The sequence below is a fragment of the Heterocephalus glaber genome, unplaced genomic scaffold, assembly GCF_053883595.1.
Source record: "Heterocephalus glaber isolate CG9 unplaced genomic scaffold, H.glaber_assembly_v1.0 deba00000768, whole genome shotgun sequence".
NCBI lineage: Eukaryota > Metazoa > Chordata > Mammalia > Rodentia > Bathyergidae > Heterocephalus > Heterocephalus glaber.
The window spans coordinates 10,007,263-10,028,160 of record NW_028258162.1 but is presented as its reverse complement, the minus strand read 5'-3'; the positions used below and the strand labels follow the sequence as shown (position 1 = coordinate 10,028,160).

Below are 20,898 nucleotides of genomic sequence, written 5' to 3'. Positions count from 1 at the left end.
ACGCTTCCTGCAACCTTCTGATCACAGCTGCTCCCTCTGGTAGCAGTTTCAGCCAAAGCCACCGTCATCATGGTAATGGCAATAATTAGGACATCACGAATAAGAAAAACGGAAACATTTTTGACAAGGAAAAGGATACCACTTTTGACAGGGTAATTGCTCAGGAACATTAATACATTTTAACTTTGAAAAAAAAAACATGTTCTCCCTTCTCAGGCATCATACGTTTTAAAGTCTTTTTCACCTTATCACGGTTTCTCTGATATCCTCTAGCATGCTCCTTACCCAGGCCACACTAAACTTACAAGCTTTTACCTTAAACTTCTGAGATAGTTGAATAAGCAAGGATTCTGAACTCAAATCCCAAAGTTTCTTTAGCAAACAGTGTAACCGTAATTTCTCCGAGTTTGTGCTTCCTCAAACTGAACAGCTTTGGGTAAAATACGGCATCTCCCAAAAGGCGACACTGGGAAACAAGCATAGGTCCCATTATTTAAATGTACAACAACTCTACTATCAACAGAAAATAGAGGTATTTTCTACACACACTTAAAATGAAACGATAGCCTTTCTTTTCTTTTTCGCAGAAGCGGGGATCGAACTCAGGACCTTGTGCTTGCAAGGCAGGCCTGGTGCCACTGAGCTAAATCTCCGGCCCTAGCCTTTCTTTCCTTAATTACTGAAGAATGAATCACAGCCCATCTTCACATAGGTCAGGATTCCTGTTTCTTTCTCCTTTTCTGAGTCTACTGCCTTTTGGCAGTGTGATCAAAAAGCAAACATAAAGTCCATAAAACACAGTTCACATTTGAAAGCATTCGATAAAGATTCCATGGGGGAGAAAGGTTCTCTCCTTAAAGGGGGAAAGGGAGGCCGAAATTGTACAGGCCTACAGGGATCTTGTTTTCCATGGGTAATCAAAAGCTGAGTGAATTAGACAGGATTTCAGCAACTAACTCCCAGAAGGCAGAGAAAAGCCCCAAGCTTATCTATCTCTCCGAGAGCGTGGACGTCAGAGGCTGCCCGCTCTCCCTCCCACCCAGACACACACTGGTTAAGCAGGTGCCCTCTGCTCCCCTGACCACTGGCTCCACACTCAGGAGTCCGCCTGCTAACACACCAGCGAGGTCTGCAGAGAAAGGCGCACAGCTCCTGGGACCCCAAACCTGCTCTGTCTGCCAAACGGTAAAACGCACAGCCAAGAACAAAGCCACTCCGAGCCACAATTGGGTGGTATCTGTGTGGCTGTCAAGATAACCAGAGAAAACAGGTAGCTGAAGACAGCGGAAAGCGAGGTGCACGCAAGGAAACCATCTGTGACTACACAGAAAGCAAGAAAAAGCAGAAACAAAGCCTAGAGTCAGCTTCAGGGAAGGGCTATATCATGAGTCTCTTCCTCCAAGCTCTGCTTGCACTACCAATGTCATTGGTGGATTTGTGTTCATCTATTCCTTCCCTCACTGTGCTAACTACTGAGCGCTTACAGGGTGCACTATAGCTGGTGCCACAGTAAAATAACCCCTGATTTCCTGCACTCTGCACGCACTTGCGCCCGGGGAACCCGTACTCTCACGGCCCTTACCCTCCAGCCAGGCCTCTTGTTCTCCTGCTGTGCTGGCAGAGGACTGAGCATGCAGAAGAAGCCTTTCATAAAGAAAAAGGGAAAAGAGATCTGGAACAACTAAGCAGCAGACATAGTCCTCCAAACTATATTTCTTCCCTCTAAACTAAGGGTTCTTCTGCTTTTCTTCACACTAAGAATGACCTAGCTGGGTGCAGAGGCACACACCTGCATTTTCAGCTACTAGGAAGGCTGAGGCAGGAGGATCAAGCATGGCGCCAACCTAGTCAACTTAGTGAGACCCTGTATCAAAATAAAGATGGGGGAAAGGGCTGAAGATGTAGCTTAACACTTCCTGGGTTCAATTTCCAGTACTGGGAAAAAGAAAAGAAATGAGGAAGAGGAGGAGGAGGGAAGGAATGCGCTCCATGAGGAGAAATGGGGCACCCCGTACCTGATCTCTCAGCCTCTCCTGATGCCCCATGATCGCTGTGGCGTGGTGCGGGTATTTCTGTTTCAGGTGCTCCAAGAAGGCTTCTCTCTTCCGGTCCATCTCAGATGTCTGCATTCCCAGGATTTCTTTGGAACTTCGGGGCCCACCTAGCGTGTGTCTCCTCGGGATATTTCGGGAAGCCCTTGAGACGGGAGCTCGACTGTTCCCATTAGCAAGGCGCTCCTTGGTCCTGCGGCATTCTGCATCTTCCAAGGACGTCACATGCAGGTTGCCTTTCCCTTGTTCTGCAGGATGAAGAAATACAGTTCGCAATGAGTGATTTCACACAAGAAACCTCATTACAGAGCACCAGGAGGCTGTGTGGCCATTGTTAACATAGCAGTGTAACTTAGCAAACCTTTTTCTTCACTTTCTTCTTTTCTTTCCTTTTTCTTACTTTATTTTTGCAGCAAGAAGGGAAAAATATACATAATCAAAAGAGACTGAAAAATCATACTAGTCTGCTACTTTTGGCTCTCCTTCCACACATTTAATCCAAATAAAAGCACTTGGTCTGATGAGTTCTCTGCAGGAAAGTGGGGTACCCCACACCTTCGTCTGCAACCACAGCACAGTTAGCGTCAGTAATTCAAGTTATTTCTGTATTTTTAACTACAGAAATTAGGGTTTTAAATTTTTTTAAAAATCTGAGGACAGTTTCTGAAATATGTGTTTCATCACCAAGAACAAAAATAGCTGTTACCCTACACACAAGTCACATAATCACTGACAGATGTCAACCACTTGAGAGTTCTACTTCTCCCATTAGCATAAGGCTGGCAAGCAGGAAAAAAATACTAGAAGTAATCATCAAGGGGATGGAAAGTAAAAGTTCACACATCCTACTTGAAGGAGACTTTACCCGAAACACACAAAGGAAGAGACACGGTATGTCATAGTAGCCTGGGCTTAGACATGGTTCGGCTCCCGAGCTGGCCTTTATGGGACACGGTGGCTTCTTTTGAGAGGAGACTGACTAAGACATGCAAGGTCAATGTTCAGAGCACAGGAATGTGTAGGTGGTACCCTCCTTTCTGTTCATCCCCAAGGCTGGAGAACTGGGAAACAGGCTTTCAGATATCAATACTCCAGTTAAGTAGGAAAAGGAGCTAGGTCTTTAAAAGGCCAGACTAGGGAAAGTAAAGATCACTCACAAATACTTCAGGAACTGAATGGGTTTCTCATCACAAAGCCACATTTTCCTTATGGGAAACAGGTCTTATGCAGTCTTACAGACACAGGCAAAATAAAGCGCCCCTGTCCACTGAATTCCACAGAAAATCTTTAGACTGGCTCTTGGGAATCCTGGCTTTCCTCCTAGATTTAGAACAAACAATTGGATCTCCCTCTGTCTCATTTTCTTCCTTAATAAAAACAGAAGGGTTGCATTAGCAATGGCAAGAGCCTTCTATCTCTAAATCCTTTAAATATATTCTAAATTTTTAAAAATTTCTGGTAGCAGTTTGTCAATAATTTATCTTTAAATTAAACGCACAAGAACAGATTCCATATTTGAGAATTCTGCTCATTTGTATCTCAGATAATCAGAGACCCAAACTTTCACACCAGTGATGTAAAATGTCAGGTGCCCAGAGCTGAGGCATAAACCAGCTCCCTAAAAGCAAGGCCACCAGCACAGTTTCCCTCTTTTTCCCCTAGAAACACCTGCATATGGGGCTTAGGTACAGACTCCCTTTGGCTAGGTGTAGAAAAGATGTTAATCTCAGGCTGCTTTTCCTGTTCCAGCCTTCCAAAGCTTGATATGTGTGCTGGGAACAATTCTTCCAGTTTCCCCTTCACTTCTCATTACATTGCTAATTATAGAATCGCCATCAGACAGTGGAAGGAAAACACAGCCAAATTAGTGAGTCCTTCTACTTTTCATTAGTTTCAGCAGAAAGTTTAAAAGGGGAGAAGACTGAACTACTCGTTAAAAGAAGGATATCTGGGTACCCTTCTAAAATCTACACTGCTCAGTACCTTATTCAGGGCCCCTTCCCTCATAATATACAGGATCTATTGAATAAAGGTAGACACAGGCCTGGGGGTGCAGCTCAGTGGCAGAGCACTTGCCTAGTCTGTGCAAGGCTCTGGGCTGGATACCCAGCATAGAGACAAGGAAAGGAGGAGGAGGAGGAAGGAAGAAAACTAAATGCTGAACAGGCCATATCTCAGCTCGGTAAAAACATGTGCAATCTGAAGACGCTCAGCTTTACCTTTTGAGTGTGTATTGTGCATACAATTCGTATTAACCAAAACTGTTGTATACTTGATATAACACTATTAACTTTTAAGTGGGGTTTTTTTGTTTGTTTTTTTGGTACCAGGGATTGAACTCAGGACCTTGTGCTTGTGAGGGAGGCGACAGAACCACTGAGCTAAATCCTCAGCCCTTAAGTGGGTTTTTTAAAGCTTACTTTTGATGCCATTTTAAGAATGTATTTTAAAAATTATCCAGGACAGCTGTGTTAATGAACAGGACCGAGTCTCTGGAAAGACTCATGTGACTTCTTTACATGGACATAACACAAACAGAACCCACACACACCCATCTGGATGAACACTCACGCACTTCCCATCCGGACAGAGTCCTGACAATGGCAGAAAGCCACGCCCTGCCTGGCTGTGCCCCACAGATTCCAGGGTCTGCTTCATCCCAGGTGGTCAGAAGAGGTCATGTGACCAGAACAGTGACCCTTGGGGAGCACAACAGGTTTTTCACTTTCTTGTTTAAAATAAATTGGGGAGGGCTAGATGGAAGGTCTCGGAGGTGACCGTCCATCCTCTGTCAGCGTCAATCATGTTGGGTTTTTGGGGGGTGGGGGACTGAGACAGGGCCTTGCTGTGGAGTTCAGGCTGGCCTCGCACTCGTGGTGATCCTCCTGCCTCACCTCCCAATGTTAACCTTTGAGAGTCCTCAAGATCTGGGCTCTCTCCACCCTCATTCTGTCCTAACTCTGTTCACTAGGAAAGTCTCACCAACCTTACATCGCTTTTCCATTTTATTTTTTCTCTTTCTTGTGGATGTTTCTAACATGTCTCCTGCTGCTTAACAGGGCGTGATGTGATTTGCAGGAAAGCAGCAAGCAGCACCAGTCACTGATGGGCCGGGAGGCGCCTGATGGAGACACCCAGCAGCCTGAAGGGCCCACTGCTCCCCTCGCCTCTCCTCCCTGCCAGCCCTGCGTGCCTGAAGCTCTGTCGGCCCCTCAGCCTCCCGTCCTCCCCCCGGCACCTGCTCCACTTTCCCCACATAAAGCCACCTCACACACATCCCAGTCACCTGAGCCTTCTCCATGAGGCGCCCCTCTTGGGAGCAGCCAACTCCACACCCGAGCGAAGAGCGACAACTCTGCCATGTGAGCCATTTGGGGGAGGGTGCAGGCTTTCAGCTGAGGAGCAAAGCCACGCAGGGTTCCAAGTAAACAAGAGAGGACAGGCACAGGACCCTGCATCCCAGTTCCACAGCCATGGAGTCCGGGCCTCAGTCCTGCCAGCCCCTCATTATCCACATGAAGAGAAAAGCTCCAGTGTGGCTTGTGCCAACCTTCCAAACAGAAACACAATTCCATGTCTTGTTCGGAATGCGCTTTGGTGCTAACGTTCAAGTATGGGTGTGTCTGGCTGTTTGCTATTCTGGGAGTCCTCGTAAGGAAGTAATGAAGTGGAGGCCTGGGGACAGGGCTTGGGAGATGCTGAACAGCAGCCTTGTTTCCTGCTCTGCCCCTCCCGGGCTCTGCAGAGCCCAGAGCAGAGGGAAAGGGAGCTCAAAATGGAAAACAAGCCCTTAAACCCTGCCCGGGCAGGAGTGGGAGGAAGGCAGAGGCTGGCGACACTCCTCAGAGTCCCCATGAGCCAGCCGGGACTCCACGTCCAGAGGGCGGGCTTCCGTGCACACCCACCCAGGCTCCTTGGGTCTCGACAGCTGACCCGCAGCGAAAAATGAGGGGCCTTCTGTGACTCGTCCCACACCCACCGGGGGCCAGCAGTGGCGCAGGGGGCTTTCCTGAGGTTTTCATTTGGGGGTTTTTCGGTGTTGGGGATGAACACAGGGTCGTGCTCACCCTAAGCACACACAGTTGCACGCCACCTCCCTGAGAAGCATCCCGGGCAGGACTAGCAGGCTCCTGACTCTGGGAGAGGTGTCCCTTCTTCCTGTGCATGACTGGTTAGCGTCTAGGAGGCAGCTTCCTAACTGAGATGCTTGTCAGGATCCGTGCGGAGCTGTATGCAGCTGTACCACCTCTCGTATCCCAGGGAGAGTGCGTTTCCGGGCTCTCCACCTCAGCGGGGCCTGGTCCTAATCCTGTCCAGGCAATGCAGGCGGAAGTGACATGGGCACATCTAGTCCTGGCCCTGGACCTCCTGAGGACTCTTCCCTGCTCTCTCTCTTTCTCTGAATGCAAAGAATTCAGCAGGAGCCTATGGTGCAGGAAGCATAGAGATGGGGCAATAGGACCCTGGGTGGCCCCTGGAGACCCGCCAGGCTGGGGCGGGACATTGTCCTGAGAGGGAGGAAGAAATCAACCTCAACCACGAAAAGCCACCAAGATCCAAGATCGAGCTGATAGGACAGTGGCCACTGTGACTAATGCACACACCCTGTCGGGTGCTCACGGGGTCCCACTGTTTTCCAGCTCTCTTGCTAATATTATAAGGCTCATTATCATATGCAAATTAGCACAAAAATTACAGCTGGATCCGCTGAAGTCAGGGATGATAAGGATTTCTGGTCTAGAGCTCAGAAGAAATAGAGACAGCCCTTCCCCTACCTCCAAAAGCATTCTTGTGCCAACTACTGATAGTTAATTTATCAATCGATTGATTTATTCATCCATTCACACCAATATTTACACAGCGTCTCTTGTATACAATGGAAGGAGTCAGGAGACCGAGTGGTGACGCAGTGACCAACACAGGCTGAATCTCCTTCCGTTCTAGAGGAGCCAGCATAACTAGCGAGATGGACAGCCAACAATATTCAACTCAGTGTCACACAGGGCTAAGTGCTTTGAAGAATAAAACAAGACAAGGGAACAGGAGTTGACAGGGTTTCTATTTCTTTTTTGGTACCAGGGAACGAACTCGGGACCTTTTGCTTTCGAGGCAGGCAGCGGAACCACTGAGCTAAATCCCGGCCCTGACGGGGTTTCTAGAGAAGCCTGCCTGTCACTGGCCAGAGGCCAGCGGGTGGACTGGCCACCTGCACACAGGTTTCATGACCTTAGGGGTCAAAGCAAAAGCAGACGCCTCGGGGCTGCAGTGAGCACATGTAGCCATCCCCAAGAATGAAGGTGCCCTAGGACCACACCAAGGAACCCATGGCTTTCGACACGAACCTGACAGACTCAGATGCCACCAATAATTATGAAGTGCCGACTCAGACAAATGCACTCTGTAGTACATTTCCATACTGTCATTCACCTACGAGCGGGAACCTCATTGATGAGAGCTATTCTTGGCGTGACCATATGCCCCACTTCGCCCAAACGATGCTGGGTTACAACTGTTGCCCAGCGAAGTTATTTATAGTGTTCCCTTCACTCTCAAAAGTGTCTGGATTTGTACAACAAGCTTCTCTGTCACTAAGGGATCCGATGAACTCAAAGTCCCTGGGCTAGTTGGGCTCCTGTTAGTGTTTATTGAGTGCCTTCCACATGCCCGACGCTCCACAAGGGGCTGGGAATGCCCAGGTGCAGGTGACACGGTCCTCGCCCCGGAATATCACCTTGTAACTGGGCGGACAGGAGACAGAGCAACAACAGCGCGGACACAGGGTACACGGGCGACGCCAGCCTCAGAGATGCCACTTCCTGGCAGTCACTAAGCTGGCGGAACCGAAATGAACCCACGCTCCTTCACACCACTGTGTTCACCCGAACCGCGTGGGACCTGAAAATCCACCCTGCATCCTTCCTCTCCACGAGCAATCTTTTCCCAAACCCAGGCCTCTAAATGCTGGAGCCCCAGGGACATCTCTCGGACCTGTCCTTCCATCACAAGGCATCTCTGGGGGTCCCATTCTCTGTGCTCCAGTTGGCGATATCTAAATTGCAATCAGCATCCATCATATCCTCCCCCAGCCCTGTGTATGATAAACTTCACCAAACCTGACACGCCCGTGGGTTTCTCCTTCCTCACCCTACACCACAAAGCCCTCGCGCTGCTCCTCTTAAATGCCTTCCCAGTTAGGCAAAGGGCAACTCCACTCTTCCAGCTACCCGGACCAGAATTTCTGAAGACAGCTTTGCCCCCTTTTTCTCTTACATACCACATTCAGTCTTTCAGCGAATTCCTTTGGCTTTACCTTCCGTGTACATCTGGAATCTGTCTTCTTATCTCCACCTGCTTATCACTGGCTGGCCCACACTAGCACTGCTCCTTGCCTGGTTTACATCTTAACCCTCCTAGGGGGTACCTGCCCTTCCCCCAGCCCACTTGGGTTCCGCTGGATGCAGCATCCTGCATTACCTTTTCTTTATATTTGCTTATTTGCATTTCAGTATAGGAGATTGAACCCAGGGCCTTTACACTGAATGTCACCCCTAGCCTTTTTAATTTTTATTCCAATAGAGTATCAGTAAGTCACGAAGTTGCCCAGGCTGGGGTCAAACTTGTGATTCTCCTGCCTCAGCCTCCCAGAGTGCTGGGATTATAGGCACGCACCACCAAACCTGGCAATACTACCTTTTAAAAGGCAAGTCCAACTTGCCAGCAGCTTCTCACTGCTTTTGAAATAAAACCAAGTCCCAGCACGGTGTCCCAGGCCCTGAGATGAACTGGCTGGCCTGGGACTGCCATCCAGTCTTCTCCACGCTTCTCTGTCTGCTCACCGCCCTCTGCACATGTTGGATCCTCAACAGCTCTGCTCAGATGTCACCCCAAAGAGTTCCCCGATGGTCCTCCTACAGTTTCAGCCCCAGCTGCACTCCTTATTTTCCTGCCTTGTCTCCCCCTATACGGGATGCCTAGTTAAATTTGAGTTTTGGATGTACAGCAAGTAATCTTTTGGTACGTGTATATCTCATGCAATATTTGGGACATACTTATTTTAAAAAATCATCCACTTTTTATCCGATTCTGGGAATCTTGTGTTTGTATGTGCAGATGTGCCAAACCTGCCATCTAACATGCTACCTATCTCATTTGTTTGTAAGTGTCTGTGTCACCCCATCCCGCCCCAGTCTGGCCCTCAGAATGTGAATTCAACGTAGCCAAGTGTTTTTACTCTGCTTTCTTCACTGCCGGACTCCCAGCAGCCGAGGCAGTGAGGGCAACACACTTGCTCGGTACCCGCTGCAGGAATGAGTGGCCGTCCGAAAGTCACTGCACGTCTGCCGTCCAAGCGCCCGGTGACAGCACTCGGCGGGCAGGCCCGGCTCCGGCGCCCGGCGGCCGTGCTGGGCAGCCCCCGCAGCCCCGGCCCGGGGAGCTTGTCCCTGCCTTCGCCGGGCTGGCTCCCTCCCCCGGCTGCTTCCCCCTGCCGGGCGGCTCTCGCGTCCCGCGCAGCCGAGTCGCGCGCTCTTCCTGCGCGTCCGGGAGCCCGCCCGCCCCACGCGTGGCTACGCTCTCCGGCCCTCGTCCCTTCGTCGCCGCGGGCCCGCTGCCCCTCGCCGGGTGGGAGCGGGGCTTCCCGGACCCGCGCGGCAGGGACGAGGGGCCGGAGAGGCTTCCCCGCCTCCGGAGTTACGGCGCCCGCGGCCCCGGAGGTGCGAGCGCCCCCGCCGGGCTGCGCCGCGCGCGAGGCGCCGGCCGGACCCGACCCCTGCCGCGGGCCCAGCCGGGTGCAGCTGCGCCCGCAGAGCGGCCCCGGGCGGTGCGGGGCCCCGAGCCGCACGCCCCCGGCCCGGAGAGCTCCTACTCACCCCGCGCCGGCCCCGCGGGCTCACGCCCCCGGGCCTCGCTCCGCTCCATTGTCCCGGCGCGGGCGGGCGGGCTCCGCTCGGAGGCGTCCGCGCAGCTCTGGGCTCCGGCGGCGGCGGCAGCGGCGGCGGCGGCTGCGGCGGCGGGGGGAAGGGAGGGGAGGGGGGGAGGGCTCCGGCGAAACCCCGCCCCCCGCCCGCGCAGGTGCGGCCCCGACCGCGGCCCGGAGCCCGGGGCTCCACCGCCTGGGCTCGGGCTCCAGCGCGCGCGGAAATCCCCGCCAACAAAGTTTTGGGGAAGAAAAGTGTGCTGACTGCGGGGAAAGAAACACTTCCGGGACGGACTTGCGACGGCCGCTTGGCACCCCGAAGAGCCGCTGTGGTCTCCGCACGCCCAGCCGCGGGCTCCTGAGCCGCACCTCGCGGGCTGTGCCCTTGGGCTCCACGCGCCCCGACTGCCCCCGTCCCGACAGGCGCGCACGCGCGCCACGCACCTCGGCCGCAAAGCGGGAAAGTGACCTCCAGATCTCTCAGGTTAATCACTTTGACACATCTGAAAAGTAAAGCGCTCTTCTTTGGATGGGCAGAGTTGAGAGCAACACACTTATTGTCCTTTTAACTACCTACAAATATTTATTTTGCTCTTTACCCAGTCCTTGAAAAACTGGCAAATTTCCCAGAAAGTGAAAATGGGAGCCAAGATGTCCACACGCACAAGCGCGCGCGCACTCACACACACACACACACACACACACACACACAATCTAGGAAACATTTGCCCCGCCCTGCTATTTCAGATATCTAAAGCTAACAGGATGACTTTAGGAGGAATGCGCTGCTTAAGTGACTGCCGAATCATCTGAGGGAAGGGGCAGTGGGTATCCTGCTGACCATAACTTGACCCGATTTACAGGCCATTCGGGCAAGGTTTACCTCGATTTGGATCGCGAATGAGAGCAGAACAATGGCTGGCCCAGCCTCAGTTTATGACTGGGGTCACCTGTGTGTTTTGGCAGTGGAGGGGACATAGTTGGGCCAGTTGGGACGTAAATATGCGGAAGCCCTAAAGGACAAAGGACATAGGCCGGAAGGAAAGTAGGCATGCCAAGGTGTGGGCTAGACCCATGTTAGGGCTGGAAGAAAAGCCTCTGGATTCCTAATGGGATTGATCCTGAAGCCCAAGAAGCAGCAGCCAGTCTTCTAGGGAATTAACGCTGTGCCTTGGCAGTGTGAATGCGAGCAGTTGGCAGATTACCCAAGGTTGTCACGACTTTGCAACAGAATTAGCTGGTGATCACCTGGTGGTCTGAAAGAGCCTGCCCTTTCATTGCCAGCAAACGCCCGGTCAGCCTTACAAATTTGTGAAGGGAAAATCTCCCGTGTTCAGGCTCCAGGGCCCAGTCATTATGATTCCTGCATAGCTGCTGTGTATTTGTCTTTACATCATTAATGCCCAGGTGTGTGCTGGGTGCAGCAGGAGGGAAGATGTCCACCTCTGCCGGAGGCCCCTCAGCCTTCCACCCAGCTTGCTTTCCTGGGAACAGCCCACTCTTAGCAGCCCAGGTTTGTCGTTCAACAGGTCTCGGCAGAGGCCCCAAGATGAAGCGGACAGCCCCAGCCTGCCGTGGCCCCCAGTGACACCAGTAGCACCCTGCCTGGAGTCCTCCTGCCTAGCTCAATCCAGGTAGGAAAGCTCTGCTGGATACAGACGCTGCACTCTTGGGGCTGTGTGGAAATGTGAGAGCAGCCCTTCAGGCCTCTGTTGATGCTCAGATAAAATGTGGGACGCTCCCCGACCACGTCTGAATTCCCAGTTTCCCACAGCCCCAGGGCCCGCCAGATGCCCACTGCTCTGTCCCCTCCCCCTCCAACAAGGCCACCTCTAGGGCAGCTATTCCACCAAGCAAAACCCCTTGTGGAATGAATGCACCAAAGAGCAAGGGCACAGGAAAAAGATAATTGATGGAAATCACCAGGCACCATGAAATTGACACATATTTACAGTGAAACATGTTCTCTCCAATGATCAAGCTTTCTAGTCATTCTGTAGCGGAAAACTTCTCCTGGGTCCTCCTCCTTAAGAACAGGGACTAAAAATAACTCGAGACAGCACAGGATCCAGGCCATTGTGTCCAAACCCTTCCACATGTCTGTCCCCAAAGCACACAGCCCTTACCAAGCACTTTTCACTGATTGTGACTCTCCCTGAAAAAGCAGCTATATTCTACAAGCTACTGTGTAACTCGGATCCTTGTGAAAAATACTACTGTTGCCATTGTTGCTACTGGGAAGATGTTCTTTCTGGGAAGAAACAGTCTTTGAACTAGAAGTGCACTGTGCTTTTTGGTTTAATGCCTGGCTTTAAAAATGGCTATTACAATCCAATCTGCCTACTGCCTGCCATACTTCGAAATTTGCTGGGAAAGTAGGAAGGACTTGAAATTTGATTTTCTTCCAGTCATACAGAGAGCTCCAATAACAATATCAAGGGGATAAATTTTCAACTCCATTTTTGGTAACTGGGAAGGTATAAGACTCTTTCTTGGCTAATGGTTCCATATGTTGCAATTCATGACTTAAAATGAGCTAACACACACACACACACACACACGTGTCATTTAAGAGAAAAGACAAGTGATATGATAAAAGGGTTCTGTGAAGGCAAAGGTGATTTTCAGTCAGAGCTGGCAGGACTGGGCTGCTGGTGGTTTTGATAATGCAATTTAAGTGCCATCTGTCATGATTAATCACAAGAATCATAAACAATTGTGCATGATTTCTCAGAAAGCCTATTTAATTACAGGGCAGTGGAAAAGCATGTCAATTTCCTTTATATAAGTTTTTCCAGAAAGAAATCATTGCTAGAACCAAGCATAAGTGGACTTGTCCTAATAATATATGTTTAATTTTTTCCCCTTTGAGCCCTATCAACAGCAAGATATTTTAAAATGCAAGAATCAGGACACAAAGGAAATAATTAATGTCCTTTTGTTCAAAAGTATTGATAACCATGAGAGTAAAACAAAACAAAAATAAAGAGAAAAAGAAGTCAACAAAAATGTTTTCAGGGCCGGGGATTTAGCTCAGTGGTTTCGACTCCCGCTGCCCAAGCGCAAGGACCTGAGTTCGATCCCCAGTACCAAAAAAAAAAAAAAAAAAATGTTTCGAGCAGAGGCCTCAGGTTTGACGTACGTAACAGTAACACATGCCCGGTGTCCAAGGGCCAGGCCACTGTGTGTACCCCAAAAGTCAGAGAGAAAGGACTCCTCACCAGTGGGAACGCATGTGCCCAAGTGGACAGCCCAGTGAGTGCCAAGTAGGTGCCCCCTCCTGGTTTGGACAGCAGAGTGTGGGGTGGCCGGAGTCACCTTCTACTTCACTGTAACCCTGAGTGTGCGGGAGAGGGCAGGGCACTGTTCATAATTACCGCTGGACAGCAGGAGGTGACTGTCCCCGCCCACCCAGCACAGACGGGTGCCCACTCGTGATCCAAGAGAGCCCTGGGCACGTCTCAGGTTGCCGAAAGTGAAACAAAGCCCACTGGGTGAGCTTCTCCATAAACTCTCTCAGGGACAGAATGTGAAGCGTTAATTAAAGCAAAGGTGCGATTCCCTTCAGAGCCCTATGTGAAGCCCACTGCCAGTTTCACATCAGAAAATAAAATTCCGCCCTGTGAAACATTTCTGTATGATTCACTGGCATTTCCGCACCTCCTCTGGAAGCCTGTGCTTTGTGCTGAGCCCCTTCTCATTTCTATCACTGTTACTAGTTCCTGTCCGCAGTACCGGTCAGGACACTCTGGTGGGGAGTTGGGCGTGCACGTAACACATCTTACTCTTTCTCTGTTAAAAGCAGGGACCTCACAGATAGGACCCAGCTGATCTCTCTCTCCTCCCGTCCTTCCTTCTCTTTCTTGTACTGGAGAGTGAACCCAGGGCCTTGGCAATGAGCTACATTCCAGACTTTTTTTTCTGAGACAGTCTCACTGAGTCACTAAGCTGCCCAAGCTGGGCTCAAACTTGTGAGCCAATTGTCCTGTCTCAGCCTCCCAGAGTGCAAGGCTGACAGGCATGTGCTACACACCCAGCTCCAGGCAATCATTTCTACCTCCACTATTTCCCAAGAAGGTAGCACACTCCCCTCATATGGGAGCCTTGAAATCCCTAGCTGGAAGGAGACCCTGCTGGCCAAGCTGTGAGGTGCCCTGTGGCCCTGACACCCAGGTCTCCCCGTCAGGTGCCCGGGATGTCCTGCCCTCCACACGAGGTCGGCAGTCGCACACCAGGACGCCCGGACACCGCAGCTGGGTCCAGCGTGTCAACACCTCCGGCGCTCTTGCTGTCCTTCTTCAGAGAGCCCGCTGACGTTGGTTTAATGGGGTTTCTTTCGGTCTGGTTGGCTGCCTAGAAATCGGGGCCGCTCTGCTAGTCCCGGAGGACCAGGCCTGGCGTCCAGGCAGTGACTTCCGGCAGAGACCCTCAGCTCCTGCTCAGCTGTGTTCGCCCGTCTCCCACCCCTCCCAATTTCAGGATTCCTCGACTTTCCAGTCCTGTCCACCGTCCAGCTCGGGACGCATGGGAAGTCCAGAGCCTCTTTCCTTCTCTTTCTTTTTAACTTCGGAGACAAGATGTTGCTGTGCAGTTTAGGTCGATTTGAACTCACAATGGAGCCCAGGCTGGCCTCGAACTGGCCGCCACCCTCCTGCCTGAGCCTCTCCAGGGCTGGGATGACAGGCTTGGTTGGCTGTCAGGCAGGGCTTGGGTCGGTCACTTGTTTATGCTTCTCTACCAAAGCACCATTAGGCACCATGAGATGTTTCCGGAAGCGTCCAGTTTGGGTTGGGCTTGGTAGTTCTCAGCTTCCGTGAGTGACACGCATAAACTGAATTGTTGTTTCTGCAGTGCAGGGGGTGAACTCCAGGACTGCGCCTGCCAGGCAAGCACCCCACCGCTGAGCGCACCCCGAAGCCCCACCTGTGATCAGAGCAGAGCTCTGGGCCATGGGAGAATGAGTGAAAGAAGCCGGAGGCCGGCGGAGGCCTTGGCTTTCACAGGGGAGCAGCCACTGGGGAGACTGCCCGGGGAGCGGGCTTCGGGGAGACCGAGGGATTGGGGCGCTGAGAGGGCTCTGGTGCGTGAGGTTTTGGGGTCCTCTGGGGCTCCGCGACCCTGGCCTGTGCCTCCAAGCCGCGATGGTTCTCCGCAGCCCAGCCCTCAGGACTGAGGGGGATGCGGGGGCCCACAGCTCGTGTTAGACACGTGTGGAATCGGGGTGCAGAGGCCCCCCAGCCTGGGTGAAGGACTCATCCATTCCGGGAGGTGGACTATGCGTGTCCCCACTGCTGGGGGAGCCTGAAACCCCTCCTTTCCAGGGGTCACCATTTTTCTTTTGAAACATCTCCTCTCCTTTGGAAAATTAGAATCTCTCAACTGGGTAAGATTTAGTGGGATAAAATAGGGAATTACAGGTGGGGTCAATGACACTCACACGGCCCTGCAGAGGGACGTAGCTGGGGGACTGTCCTTCCGTCACCCCCAGCCTCTCTTGGTGCAGTCAGCAGGGGTCATCGGGGACAGGCCCTGGCTGGAGAGGAGCCTTGGACATCCAGCCGATCTGAGATCCGATCCCCTCTTCCAGAATTGGAATATGAAAAGCACAGGAAGGGATCCAACTAGGTGACCAGCTGCCCCTTTCAGAAATGTTGTTGTTAAGCTGAGACGTCCCAGGAAAACAGGTTGAGTGGTGACCACAGATGTAGGCAGAAGCTGGAGGGAGGGAGGGAGGGAGGGAGGGAGAGGTAGAGGGAGAGAAGGGGGGGGGAGGGAGAGAGAGAGAGAGAGAGGGAGAGAGAGGGAGAAAGAAAGAGAGTCAGGGATGGAGCCTCAGTGGATGGAGGTGCAGTGGGTCAAAGACAGATCCCCCATGGTTTCCCAGGGCTGCAGTCAACCTGCTGCTGCTACTGCTGTCTCAGGTGGCTGAGAACTACACACAGCTGCTCAGGTGGCCTGGAAAAGCCATTTCCTCTTCCTAACTTCTACATATAAATAATAGCTCAGCCTATGCCGAGGTCTGTTCCTTATTCCCTACACAGGTCACAACCAGCCAAAATCAGGAAATTCAGTTGAAGAGCTTATGGAATCCCCTCTGAAATAAAATAATAAATGTGGTTTGGTTCATCTTAAAAACAGACACACACGCCATGTTCTCTGTCCTACCTTTTCAGAGACTTCAGTTCAATAGTTCAAAATTGCCTTTGGTGGCAAATTTTTACAGTCAAATGACTCACTTCATGAGCACCCCAGAACCCTAAAGGTACAGGCATGTAGACCAAACTCAGGAAAGGAGAAAAGTTTAAGAAAAAGGAAGCAGTGTTCAGGGATGCATGCTTGTAATCCCAGCACTCTGGGAGGCTGAGACAGGAGGATCACAAAATTGAGACCATCCTGGGCAAATTCATGACTTAGTGAGGCCCTGTCTCAAAAAAAAAAGTCTAGGGAAGTAGCTCAAGGTTCTGGGTTCAAGTCCCAATACTAGGAAGAAGGAACAACAACAGAAGGAAAGAAAGAAAGAAAAAGAAAGAAAGAAAGAAACAAAAGAGAAAAGATTATCTCGTTTGGGTCAGTGTTACCCAAATTTTAACCATTTGTCTTTTCTCATCAAAGTATAGCAATTTATATTAGTATTAACTTTATATAAATTCACTTAAAAATTAAGCATTTTCTTCTATAATGCAGTTACAGTATGGGTTTGATAAAGCAGTTACAGATTTTTGACAGAGTAAGGACACAAGCACTGAAAAGGTAAAATGCCTGGCTCATAATTCACACAGTGACCCCACTTTGGCCTAGGGGTGCTCATGGCACATGGAGGCTGCAGTGGGGGGGAAGCTGGGGGCTGTGGAGGAGCTGGATTCGGGGATCCATCTGCTGAGAGTCACAAAGAACGTCCCTTGTCACCAGGCCCCCTCTTCCTGCCACCACAGTTTAAAGTCTCCCCACGGAAGCGCGTCCGTTCAGCCAAGTGTAAGTCACCCCAGAAACTGTGCTGACTTCAAACCGGCATCTACGTTTATCCATTAAGAAAACAATCAACAAACACAATGTGGCCCAGCGGACAAAAAAATCACAAGGCAGAGACTGCTGTTAATTAACACAGCGTTGTCTCACTCGCTGGTGCAGTTGGTGGTCACCTGAGAGCCGAGGCCGCCCGGAAGGGCAGCCGCTCAGCCTCTCTGAGCCTTGGACCTGCGCATCCACACAGGGAGGCTGTAGGCGACATCAACCCTAGGCCCGCTGGATTTTAATTCTGCTGTCGTGGTCCTTGCACACAGCTCTCGAGCACCCATCAGTAAGACGAGCTGACTTTTCCAGGCTCCCCCACCCCAGCCTCAGCTGCACTAATGCAAAGGAAGGGGGTATCCACACTTGGCCCTCCGGCTTGACCTTTGCCGGAATGCTGGTTGCACATACAAGGCTACAGTTGCTTCATTTGTTTTCTTCCTCCCCTGTGCTTGTAAGGAACCCAGAGCCTCAGGCACGCTAGGCAAGTGCTCTGCCGGTGAGCTACGTCCCCAGTCCATTTTTATTTTGAGACAGCGTCTCACTAAGTTATCAAGCTGGCCAGGCTGGGCTGGAACTTGCCATCTTCCCGCCTCAGCTTCCTGAGTGTCTGGGATTCCAGGTGTGCTTCGCTGTCCCTGGCTCAGGCTGCTTCCTGACGTCTCACGTTTACACAGAATCTCAGCTAATGTTTCTGCAAGAGCATCAACATGGGAAGAGCACACAGCCATTCCATGAATCCCTGTTTCATCCACTGTGCAACCTTGGGCCAGGCACTTCTGTTTTCTTACCTACAGAATGGCAACAGAGCTGGGTGTGGTGGCGTACACCCATGATCTCAGCACTGTGGGAGGCTGAGACAGGAGGAGAGCAGGTTTGAACTCAGCTTGGGCAACTCAGCAACTTACCAAGGCCGTGTGTGAGGCTAGAAAATAAGAAGGGCCGGGAGGCAGCTCAGTGGAGACGGATCGGAGAGCAGCAGATAGAAGGACCCTAATGAAGCGTCTGTTACCACGGCTCAGGAAGAAAGATTCGAGAAGCTGACAAAGTAGGTAGTGAGGCTCGCAAGAGGACCCAGATTTGAGCAACAGGTTTTAACCTGGCAGCAGGTGGCAATTAATCAGAAGTGTGGTAACACAGGCTGGGAGGCGGCCCCCACTCAAAAGCAAACTCGAGTTAAGAGTCAGCGCTCCATCCGGGTTTGTTTGCCTAGGACTACCACAGATAGGCCCGAGTATCTAGGCTTCTGTTGGTGCCACCCTTTCAGCACCGCCAACTCTGCACGTCACATTCTAGCTCAAGGGCGGGGATCCCACTGTGCCCACGCCCTTGTGCCTTCGTGTTTAGGAACAGCACGTCACCTGGCCTTAACTTTGTACCACACGCGATTTTGATCGCTCGCGTACCAGATCATGAACGGCTGTCAGGAACTCTAACGACCATTTATCGAAGAGCTGCTGAAGCCCTGTACGTGTGAGATAAAGAAGGGAAGTGGCGGGAAACAGCCGCTCGCTCGGCTGAAAAGCTTACTCTGCAGCTCGCTTTGCGGATCCCCATTCCTGCCTGTGCCCAGCCAAGAGCTCCTCTGCTGGGCTCAGCCCTGGAAACCTGGGCAAGGGCCTCCTCAACTCCCAGTCACCACGAAGCACGAGAGGGGCCTGCCCTGCGCCCGGCCCAGCGCCTGGCAGGCATCAGGCCCTCCGGAGATATCTCCGAGCGGACGCACGGAAGCAAGGCCGCCAGCGGTGGGCAGATGAGAGCCGCGGAGCTGCTGGCCAGATTCTCCGGGCAGCCCTCCTCCGTGATGCCCCGGGCCTGTGCGGCGCTCGGCCACCGGAGGGCGAGAGAGGAAAAGGCTGCTCGGACGCCCGCGGCCTCCTGATGCAGCCTCCCGGGCTGGCGACCACGCAGGGGCCCTGATTCCTTTCCGGTGAATGGTTCCCCATGCCGAGGGCCGCAGGAGCCAGGAACCGGAGCAGGACCCACCCTCGCAAGGTGACACAGCCGCCTTTGCCGATGCTTCCCCTGACAATAATTTAAAGGCAAAGCTGAAAATAATCAGGAAAATTTCCCAGGGTTGACCAGGGCTCCGAGCCACCCCTGCGTGATTCCCAGATGCTGTGAGCCAGCGAGAGGACGCACTGCGCACTAGGTAGGCTTGGCAGGGACAATGCAGGACGCTGGTTAGGTCAGAAGCGCAGGTGAACGCTGAATGCTTGAAAACACTTCTCTCCAATGTGGGTGATTGGTTACCCTGCTGCTCACTCTGGCAGGGGACAAGGAGAGACTCTTGGCCACTGTCACTCTCCTGCCACCGCCCTGCCCGGAGTGCTGTCCCCTCCCAGCCAAGAGCACGAGCTCCTCTCCTCAGTGCAAGGCCCGCCTTGGGGGACCCGGGTGCCAGTGGTGGCGGGGCTGTGACGGAGTGGTTGTCTGGGAAGTGGGCCCGGGTGGGAGTTGGTGATTCTCTGTGGGGAGCGGAAGGACGGGCCATTCTGTAGGTCCTCCGAAGGCTGAGCAAGCACCAGGCTGGAAGCCCTGCTGTGGAGTGAGCCCTGCGGGCAGCCTGGCCTGGGCTGGTTTGTTATTCCCCACTGTGGCTGGCGCAGGCAAAGTGTGAGCTGCGGGTACAGTGCACTCAGCACACACAGACCCTGGGTTCCATCCCCTGAGCACACAGTCAGCAAGCCCTGGTTCTTCACAGAAACAAACAACAAAACCAAACCTACCTTCAGCTCTCCTGCTGGCACAGTTTATCGAAGAGACTCACCCCTCCCTAGCTCTCCCATCAGCCCATTCTTTTTTTTTGGTACTGGGGATCGAACTCGGTACCTTCCACTTTCGAGGCAGGCTGTGGAACCACTGAGCTAAATCCTCAGCCCAACTAGCCTGTTCTTTACCTGCCTGACAAGGAAGAACACCCTCGTGACCACTTGCCCCCTTGCATCTGCTCGTCTTACAGCCTTTCCAGGAGCACGTTCACGCATCACTCATCTCTGCTGTCCTGGGCCCTCTCCCCTCTGTCTTTGTGCTCTCCCTCTGACCTCTGCAGGGCAGGAGAATCACCGATCTGAGATAATACTGTGAAGCCCCCCGTTCCCGGGCACCAAGCAACATACAGGGCTAAGCCTGGAGAGAGAAAGAGCAGAGGCACAAAGGAGAGGTAACAAAGAAGGGTGCCATTGTCAAGGACCAAGGAGAAGCTAGAGATGCCAGGCGTGGAAGTTCAACAGAGTGAACCCAAGGATCAGAGGAGAAATCATCAAAGAAGCTCTGGAAAATTAGTTACAGTCTCCATGGAGGTGACTTTGAATAGAGGCAGTCATCAGAATGCAGCCACTTCCCCATCCCTCCCTTCAGAAGTTCCGCCGTTGAGGACACTCAGCGGCTTGGGCCAAGCACGTGAAGATAGGGTGCAGTGGAGAGCCCCGAGTTTAGCACCCGCTCACACAGGCGCATCACCTGGGGAGGAAAGCAGCTCTTGCTGCCTGGCTTTCCAGAAGGAAGGCTCTTCCTCCCTCCTCTGGGGCTCTTGTTCCTCCCTGTGCTCTTCATGGAGAAGACGCCATGCTGGGCCAGCTTGCTCACCGGTGCATTTCTTCTCCTCTTCCTTCTCCTCTTCCTCCTTCCTCTGTCTCCCACTTACCCCTCTCTTCCCTCTTCCTGTCATCTCCTCCTCCTTCCTCCCTTTTTTCTTTTCCCCGCCTCCTTTCTCCTCTTCCCGCCCCTCCCCATCCACATGCTTCTCTCCTCTTCTTCCTCCTCCTTCTCTTCTCTCCTCTCCTTCTCCTGTCCTCCTCCTGTTCCTGCCTCTCTCTGTCACCTGCTCTGGGCCTCCAGGTTGGAGGCTTGTGGTAGCCCGGTTATGTCTGGAACTGGTGGAAAATTGAGGTGAACCTAATTCTGGGGAGTGGCCCTGTTGTG

General features: G+C 52.3%; 1 protein-coding gene across 25 annotated transcripts in view; it reads right to left on the bottom strand.

Annotated features, from left to right (window-relative positions):
- The window catches only part of Kiaa1217 (KIAA1217 ortholog), a 744,735-nt gene that overhangs the window by 263,113 nt on the left and 460,724 nt on the right, over nucleotides 1–20,898 (bottom strand). For 5 of the 25 annotated variants that reach the window (XM_087207135.1, XM_087207139.1, XM_087207140.1 and 2 more), the window contains one exon: nucleotides 2,016–2,299. In XM_087207135.1, the coding sequence (XP_087063261.1) occupies nucleotides 2,016–2,129 (114 nt within the window). In that variant the 5' untranslated portion in view covers nucleotides 2,130–2,299. Of the gene's footprint in view, nucleotides 1–2,015; nucleotides 2,300–5,337; nucleotides 9,389–9,919; nucleotides 10,074–10,410; nucleotides 10,548–20,898 lie in introns of those variants that run through there. The other 20 variants (XM_087207131.1, XM_087207132.1, XM_087207145.1 and 17 more) reach the window with 15 other exon arrangements.